At 57.7% G+C, this 8797-nt stretch overlaps 2 protein-coding genes across 2 annotated transcripts in view; one reads left to right on the plus strand and one right to left on the minus strand.

Annotated features, from left to right (window-relative positions):
• Window positions 1-8797, plus strand: part of SHMT1 (serine hydroxymethyltransferase 1) — a 147212-nt gene that overhangs the window by 137247 nt on the left and 1168 nt on the right. The window contains exons 2-12 of the mRNA XM_051778336.1: window positions 4487-4522; window positions 5411-5525; window positions 5795-5940; window positions 6245-6360; window positions 6449-6609; window positions 6778-6859; window positions 7079-7291; window positions 7558-7674; window positions 7941-8063; window positions 8316-8432; window positions 8617-8727. Of these exons, the coding sequence (XP_051634296.1) occupies window positions 5433-5525; window positions 5795-5940; window positions 6245-6360; window positions 6449-6609; window positions 6778-6859; window positions 7079-7291; window positions 7558-7674; window positions 7941-8063; window positions 8316-8432; window positions 8617-8727 (1279 nt within the window). The 5' untranslated portion in view covers window positions 4487-4522; window positions 5411-5432. The remainder of the gene's footprint in view (window positions 1-4486; window positions 4523-5410; window positions 5526-5794; window positions 5941-6244; window positions 6361-6448; window positions 6610-6777; window positions 6860-7078; window positions 7292-7557; window positions 7675-7940; window positions 8064-8315; window positions 8433-8616; window positions 8728-8797) is intronic.
• Window positions 1432-4252, minus strand: LOC127467082 (chemerin-like receptor 1). The gene is made up of 2 exons (XM_051778600.1): window positions 3543-4252; window positions 1432-2993 (listed from the first exon to the last, which is right to left on the minus strand). The coding sequence occupies exons 1-2, from the start codon at window positions 3647-3649 to the stop codon at window positions 1892-1894; spliced, it is 1209 nt and encodes a 402-aa protein (XP_051634560.1). The 5' UTR covers window positions 3650-4252; the 3' UTR covers window positions 1432-1891.

Here is an 8797-nt window from a genome sequence, read left to right on the forward strand (position 1 = left end):
TTATCTTGAAAGAAGTCCCTTGGCAGCCTGGCCCTATTCTGTAAGCACGGTTTCCTATTACACAAAGGGCAGGGATCAGACCGGGGATGACAGATCCACCTATATGTCAAGCACATCGTGCTCCATAGCTTAGTTACCTACTCCTATTCCAGTGGCAATTCCTTGGATCACCCACACACTCTCCTTCATTCAAATCATGTTGTCCCTTGGGAAACTTCACACACCTTAGATTTCTAAATGACCCAGAAAATTGCTTTCTTCTCTACCACAGACCAGGTCAACACTTTAAAACCTGACTCTCGAGGCTGCCAGGATGAGGAGAGAGGCATGACAGGAGTCTGAGGTCTTGGTCCAGCACTCGTGGAGTCTCTTGTCACAAGGGATTACGTGGGATCTGCAAACAGATAAGGAAAACCAGAAAGAGCAAACGCAGGTCTGCACAACCTTGACACAGCAATCGATGCTGTAGTTCACCACAGGAGCAAGTAAATAGCCCTGGAGTTACGTGCTGCATAGCAAACATTGCAGTTTTATCTGGATGACAGGCAGCAATTTGTGGCAAAGGGTAAATCTCTCTGTTCACTCAAGCTTGACATATGGATGGTCATGTTACATTCCCTGTTCTCAGCGGGTTTGTGCATGAATTTAAGGTTAAGTACATGTGTGTCTTTAGGATCACGACCTTCATTCAATATTGCATGGCCCAGCAGACCCATAATTAATCCCCAGCATGTCCAAGTGACAGCTCTCACTCGGTAACGTCATCCATGCAGAACAGTAAGGCACATGTAAATTCATATATTCCAGCTGGGAGTCAGAGATTTTCCAGCCATCAGAGCAGCGAGGCTCCAAGGCAGATTTCTGACAGGATGAACAGGACAATTGGTGGCTTGGGCTGTTTTACAGGTGAACTGGGCACAGCAGGAGAGGGGGGTGTGATACCCTGAGGAGGGTGGGCTGGGAATGACAACACCTCAACACTACCGTTCCTGGTTACGTGACCAACATTTTCTACTCACAAAAATTTAAGAGTTTCAGAAGCTGATGAAGCCTGGGAAGAAAACCTCCACCATCTTCCTCCAGGGAAGTTTGCAAATGTGAAATTTGACCAGACTCAGCTCTGCTACTTGCTCTTCTTTCTCCTCCAAGTCACTGTTTTTCAAATGTACCCAAAGGTCTGAAGCCTAACAATAAGCCATAGGCAGGGTCTGGCAATCAGATCCATGTAGTCCAAGTGCCCCAGGCAAGTCCTCACACCCAGGTCATGTCCTGCCTGCTTCACTCAAGACAGCTGCTGCTAATGCCAGTGGTTTGTTTCCAAAGTCTGGTTATTTAAATTTTTTTTATCTAGTTGTTCTATTACCAAAGATAAACCTGCTCAGTCAGGTTGGATCAACACGTTTTATCCCACAGGCAACACAACAGGCTGGGTAAGTTTCACAGAAATTTATTGGGGTATAATGTTCATTCACCAACAGCACAAAATATCAGATCCCCGCTATTTAAGGGCTGGAAACACGTCAAACACAAACACAAACCATCATTGCTCAGAAATAGTTATGCTGTACATCAAACCTGAGTAACAGGAGCACAACCACTGATTTGTCCTTCCTGGGGAGAGAAAAGATGAGTGTCTTACAAAAAATACACAGAGACATTGCATTTAACCCTGTTTCTTTGAAAGATGCATGAACAAGAGTCAAAAGGCACAAGGAGTAAAATGCTGCTACTTTAACCCACCTTGCTGCAGCTCCAGAGAGTTCTTTCACTTCCATTGTGTCACAGTATGTTTGAGATACCCCCAAGACACCAAATTATACCTCGCACAGCCCTTCACAGCCCCCGGTCCTGCCATTAGAGCTCTGAAATAAGGGAAACTGCAGAGAAACACTCAGAGCCTCGGGACCTCTGCTTCCGAAGCAGACCTGGACTTCCTCCGGCTGCTCAGGCTGCCCAGGACCGACTCCTCGCTGAAGGCCCCTTCGAAGGTGGACAGGATGGACTGGCGAAACTTCTCCTTGAAATCCGGCCCCACGAAGACATACAGGATGGGGTTGATGCAGCTGTTGAAGAAAGCAAGGCTGGAAACCAAGGGGATCCCTATGAAAAGGGCCAGTTTCATCTCATGGCTGGAAGAGTTTTTGGATATCTCCAGTAAGGAGAAGACGTGATAGGGGAAATAACAGAGGAAAAACGAGACTGTGACAGCAATGATGATTCTGTAGGGTTTTGCAGAGCTGGCCAACTGCCTTCTTTTCAGCCTGACAGCAACGACGCTGTAGCAGATGAGAATCACCAGGAAAGGGACGAGGAACCCGCACAGGAAGCGCGTTACGATCATGGCTTTGTGCCGCACCCTCCACAGCCTCCGCGTTGCCTCGGACGAGTAGTCGTCGGACAGCGCGAAGTTGTTATAGCAGCTGGTGACGTTCCTGGAACTGACCACAGTGTCCCGAAAGACCAGGTACGGGGAGCTGAGGAGCAGAGCCAGGACCCACGTTCCCAGTGCGATCCTGGCCGCCAGCTCCGGGCTCCGGTGGTTGTGAGACCAGACGGGAAAGGCCACGGAAACGCAGCGGTCGATGCTGATGACGGTCAGGAGGAAGACGCTGGCAAACATGTTGAGGAAGGCGATGGTGCTGTTCAGCTTGCACAGCAGCTTCCCAAATGGCCAGTGGAAGCCCAGGGCAGTGTAGGCGATGCTGAGGGGCAGGAAAAAGGTGAAGATGAAGTCAGCAACGGCCAGGTTGAGGAACCAGACGGAGTTCACCGTCTTCTTCATCTTGAAGCCTGTGATCCAGATGACAAGGCCGTTCCCCGTCACCCCCAGCACACAGGCGATGCCGTACACCACCATGGACAGCATGTGCATGGTCTTCTGGAGCCCGGAGTAGTAGTCCTGGTCAGTGGCATTCTCAGGCAGCTCGGTGGGGCAGCTGGCAGGGAAGGAGGAAGGGGAAGAGGAGACACTGTCCATCGCTCCAAACCAAGACCTGAAATCACAACAGCACACAGCACTGTTATCTGTGGCTCCTGCAGTGCAGGAGAGGTGGAAATCTTTGTGAGCAACCCCGCACAAAATGTGTGTGCAGAGCCAGGTTAGATAAATTAATATATCATTAATATAAAGTCCTTCTCTATAGCATCTGCAGCTGCATCTCACACAAACCACCACAACCAGAGAAACAACCCCGGTTTTGGTGTTGGTGCTCTCAGAGGAACACCTCCATCAACAGCCCACAGCAGCAATCCACATGGGATTGCTAAAATCCCACAGAAACCCAGATCCCCCTGCCTTGACAAGTTGTCTTTGGATGACCAGTGACAAATCAAGACAGCAAAACCCATCTAGACTGGCAACAATTATGTTAACAGACCATTTCTTCACCAAGTGCCCGCCAAGGAGGTGCACTCTGAGAGCACACCACCACCTGAGCTGTATCCAGGTGTAATCCCCAACCAACCAATACCCTCCCAGTGAGCTGCCCCATTCTCCTCACCCCTCCTGCTCACGCAGCTCAGCAGGTCCTGGCAGGACTCACCCTGGTGCTGTGTTCCTTGGCCGCTCTGCCCACAGCGGGTGGTCTTGCCTCCTGGCTGACTCCCCTTCTGCTGCTCCTCTCCAGAGTGACTCACACTGCCTTCCCATGGCTTGGGATCACGAGGAATTTAGTAGGATCACTTATTCCCTAATCTTGTTCCTCAATTTGTGGTGTGTTGATTTAACTCCTGAATCCCCAGCAGCCACACATTCCCTCGAGCTGGTTGGCCAAGCCCATCCAACCAGCTTGGACTTGAAGAACGAAGGAAGCACGGTCCCTCTCGTGCCTGTGCCACTCATCCCCCAGGCAGCTCCCTCCCTCCTGAGCACCTGGATATCACTCTGGGCACCGGGGCTGCCCTGCCACGGTGGGGGGACAGGGCCAGCTCTGCTACCCACGACAGTGGCCCCATGCCCAACCCCTGCCGTGGCCTGGCACACCGGATTGATCTCCAGGAGGGGGGCTTTGGGGGTGGCCGGAACTGCTTCCTGCCCGGTGTAGGGTGGGGGGAGCTCCCAACTTATGGGGGAAGCGAGAGGCATCCCTGGATCGCGGGACACCCCAGGGCTGAGGGAGAGGCACCTCAGGGTGCACGGCAGGCAGGGCTGGAGCTGTGGGACAGGAGGGGTGACAGGAGGGGTGACAGGAGGGGTGACAGGAGGGGTGACAGGAGAGGTGACCCCCGCGCTCCCCGCCCGTCCCGCCCCGTCCCTCCCAAGGTCACCCGCGCCCCGGGCGCCACGTGTGGACCCCCCGCTGGTCCCCGCCCCCGGCGCGGGCCAATCGGGCGCGGGGAGGGGGAGGAGCGCGGCGCTGATTGGCCCAGGCGCTTCCGGAGCGCCGCCGTGCCTGGCGGAGGGCGATGCTGATTGGCTCAGGCGCGGGGGGGCGGGGCTGGGCGGGCTATGGTAGCGAGCGCGCGGGCTCTAGTGCGGCAGGGATCGGGGATAGGAACCGGGATCGGGATCGGTGCGACGGCGGTAGGAGCCGTGTGGGGCAGGGGAGGGAGGGCAAGGGTGAGAGCCGGGCAGGCAGCGCCGGTCTCCGGGTCAGGGCAAGGTGGGGGCGTCACCGGGAGCCGCTCGGGGATGTGGGAGGAGATAGAGCCAGGATGCAGGAGGTGCAGAGCCAGGGGGGGATGGAGCTTCAGGGCTGGGGTTCACCCCTGCAGCAGCTGAGCTGCCAGGGCTGGACTGGGGTCCACCACGAGGGTGGGCATGGGGCTCTCATCTTGACTGGGGAATAGGAGGTCTGTGCCCCTCGAGCCTTCTATGGGTTTGCCAAAAGCAGGGGGTGCTGTAACATGCACTGGGGGGACAGGCAGGACCCAGCCATCCTGCTCGGGGCCAGAGCAGTGCACTCTGCCCTTCCATTCGCAGCCCTTTCCCCAGCAAAGCCCTTCTGGCAGTGGGGATTCCCACCCTGCCAGTGCAGCCCCGGGCTGGATCGCAGCCAAGCATCCCTGCCCAGTGAGAGCAGCACAGCAGGCCCACAGCGAATGGACTTCGGCAGCTTGGCACAAGGAAACCATGTGGAATTGCTTAATAACCTGCTCACGGCCCTTCGATGTCCTTCGATGTCCTTGCGGGGTTAATGAGTAAAAAGATCCATTGTTTTCTGCCAAGGCAGCAGCTGGGCTGTTACTCCTCCCTGGGAGCAGCAGTGGCATCGACCAGGCCAGAGGGCTGCCAGGCCTGGGCATCACGTGGAGCCAAGCAGAGGCAGAGCTTGTGTGTTTCCTTCACCCAACAGCCCATGGCTGGTCCCTCTGGGTTCCCGGGGAAGATGTGGGATGGGAGCAGGTAGGACATGGGGACCAGCCCCACTGCCATCCCACAGATCCCACAGACTCCCCTCTCCACTGGCAGGTGATTCAGCCCCAGCAGGAACATGGCAAACTCAACACAGGGCCTCCCCACCGCTGAGCTCTGGGCCTCCCATAACAAGATGGTGATGGAGCCACTTGACACCAACGACCCGGAGGTGAGACCCCCTTCTGGAGCCTGCCCAGCCAGGGATGCTGGGGATGCTGAACTCCTTGGGCCAGGGACGTGCCAAGGTCCAAGGCTGAGCTGATGGAACCCATCCATCCTCTGTGCCCTGTCTATGGGATCAGCTGCACCAAGAAGGGATCTTGTCTCCCTTCAGCACCTTTCCAGACCCCTCTCCATGCCCTGTCCCCTCCAAGGGTACAGACCTTATGTCTCCATGAGAGCTGTCAGGGGTGAAGCTGTTTCTCCCCTCTCCCAAAGGTGCACAGCATCATCAAGAAGGAGAAGCAGCGGCAGAGGCTGGGGCTGGAGTTGATTGCGTCGGAGAACTTTGCGAGCCGAGCGGTCCTGGAGGCCCTGGGATCCTGCATGAACAACAAATACTCCGAGGGTTACCCGGGACAGAGGTACAGGGCTGGGCCGAGTCCCACCAACCTAAACCCTGACAGGGAGGGGGAGGGACCACCCACCCTGCCAGGCCTCACCTCTGGGAAGGAGGTGATGTCTGTGTGCTGGCAGCCAAGCTCTTCCAGGGCAGGATCTGACCCTCTTGGCTTCTATCCTTGGCCGCACGTGGGACAGTCTCAGCAGGGTTAAGAGTGCTGTGGCTGCCACAAACAGGGCACCACCCCAGGTTCTCCCCATCTTGGTCACAGGGACTGTTCTGGGTAAGGAGTTTGGTTTTACTCCCTGCCCCATCCTTCACCACAGGTACTACGGTGGGACGGAGTTCGTGGATGAGCTGGAAAGTCTGTGCCAGAAGCGAGCCCTGGAGGCCTACCGGCTCGACCCCCAGAAGTGGGGTGTCAACGTCCAGCCCTACTCAGGTAACGGGGTGCTCAGCAGAGCCAGGACAGTTGCCCTGGTCTCTGTGTGCCCCAGCACTCACAGCCACGTGGTGGGCTCTCGCTGCAGGGTCACCTGCAAACTTTGCGGTGTACACGGCCCTGGTGGAGCCCCACGGCAGGATCATGGGGCTGGACCTGCCCGACGGAGGCCACCTCACCCATGGGTTCATGACAGACAAGAAGAAGATCTCTGCCACCTCTGTCTTCTTTGAGTCCATGCCCTACAAGGTACAGGGAGCTGCTCCAGCTGCAGCCAGGATGTGGCCATCATAAGTGTTGGTGCCCCTTAAAGTTAAACGTTCTGGCATGGGGCTCCCAGCACTGCGTCCTGCAGGACAGCACTGCAGCTGGTCTTCACCACACCAAGGGGGCTGAACCCTCCTCTTCCTCTCCCAGGTCAACCCCAAGACTGGTTACATTGACTACGACGAGCTGGAGAAGAACGCCCGGCTCTTCCACCCCAAGCTGATCATAGCAGGTAAGGGCACACCTGTACCGACCTCCCTGCTGACACACCTGGCTGGGGGTGGCTCCCAGAATCCAGTAGCACTCCAGTAATCCCACGGATGCTGCAGCGCCAGGAGCAGACCTCCAACACATCCACCCTGTGTGCTGTCCCAGCTGCAGGGCTGGAGCCGGGGCTGTCCGATTCCTGGGGCACCTGCTCCTGCCTCCTCCTCATCCCATCCCCCCGCAGGTGTCAGCTGCTACTCCCGAAACCTGGACTACGCCCGCATGCGGAAGATTGCAGATGCCAACGGCGCCTACCTGATGGCCGACATGGCCCACATCAGCGGGCTGGTGGCCGCTGGCGTGGTGCCCTCGCCCTTCGACCACTGCGACGTCGTCTCCACCACCACCCACAAGACCCTGCGGGGCTGCAGGGCCGGCATGATCTTCTACCGCAAAGGTGCCCGGCCCGGCTGCGCTGCCGGGAGAAACGCTGCCCTCAGGCTGGGGGTGCAAGTTAACGCTCCTTCCCGCTCTAGGTGGGAAGGAGGGAGAGAAGAAAGATCCTGGGAACATCTGGGGAGCTTCCCTGGTCTGACCCTGGCTCAGATTTGAAGAGGAGCAGCCACCATACCCGCTCTGAGTGGCTGGGGGTGAAAGCAGCTCATGGGAGGGAGAAGGGTGGCCGTGCTGCCTGATGAGTGACCCTGCCTTCCTCTCCCACAGGCACCCGCAGCGTGGACCCCAAGACAGGCAAGGAGACACTCTACAACCTGGAGAGCCTCATCAACCAGGCGGTCTTCCCGGGGCTGCAGGGAGGCCCACACAACCACGCCATTGCAGGTATGCACACAGCTCCAGCATGGCAAAGGTGTCCTGGCAGGGCTCTGACCCCCGGCAACAGCCCGGACATACCACGGCAAAGGGCAGCCGGGTGATCTGTCATTGCCCGAGGAGTGACCAGGCTTGTCCGTCCTCCATTTTGGCTCCTGGCGATGTCACCAGCCTGGATATGGGGAAGGAAGGGACTGTCCATCAGTTTGCTCAGCTTCCGGGATGACTTGTGCTGGCATCCCCCAAAAGCTCACCCCAGCCTCCTCCCACCACAGGGATCGCCGTGGCGCTGCGCCAGGCCATGACCCCCGAGTTCAAGGCTTACCAGCAGCAGGTGGTGGCCAATTGCAAGGCCCTCTCGTCGGCGCTGATGGAGATGGGCTACGACATTGTCACAGGTGAGGAGGGGTCTCGGCAGTGGGATGGGGTCCGAGCCAGGCCAGGAGGGCACAATGGGCAGAGCTCTGCAAGCATGATTCCTCAGGACATGGGACATGTTCTGAAGCAGCCCCAGGTCCCAAGGTCAGGCCCCCTTTAGCCCCCAACACTGGGGGCAGGCCCTGGTGCAATCCCAAGCCTCTTAGCTGATGTTTCCTGTGGGAGCAACATTTCCCTGATCCCACATCCCCACCAAACCCCTCTCCTTGCAGGGGGCTCTGACAACCACCTGATCCTCCTGGACCTGCGCAACAGAGGCACAGACGGCGGCCGGGCCGAGCGGGTGCTGGAGATCTGCTCCATCGCCTGCAACAAGAACACCTGCCCCGGTGAGGGATCCCACCAGCTCTGCCGTGTCCTGCCCCACATGCTGGGGATCTCCCGTGGCCTGTGCAGAGCTTCCCACAGAGCTCCCAGCTCTCAGTCCACCCCGGACGCTGGGAACCAGGCTGAAATGCTACAGGTGGTGGTTTTGGTGCCAGGTTTGGTCATGTGTGCCCTGTCCTGGTGCAGGTGATGTCAGTGCCCTGCGCCCCAGCGGGCTGCGGTTCGGGACACCCGCTCTCACCTCCCGCGGCTTCCGGCAGGACGATTTCCGCAAGGTGGCTCAGTACATCCACAGAGGTGAGCAGGGCTGGGATTCAGCTCCAGCAGCATCCTGGGCCAGGGCAGCTCCCCTGGATGAGGAGGCACT

The sequence above is a fragment of the Manacus candei genome, unplaced genomic scaffold (genome assembly GCF_025592945.1).
Source record: "Manacus candei isolate 608988 ecotype Guabito, Panama unplaced genomic scaffold, ASM2559294v1 h1tg000002l, whole genome shotgun sequence".
Taxonomy (NCBI): Eukaryota; Metazoa; Chordata; class Aves; order Passeriformes; family Pipridae; genus Manacus; species Manacus candei.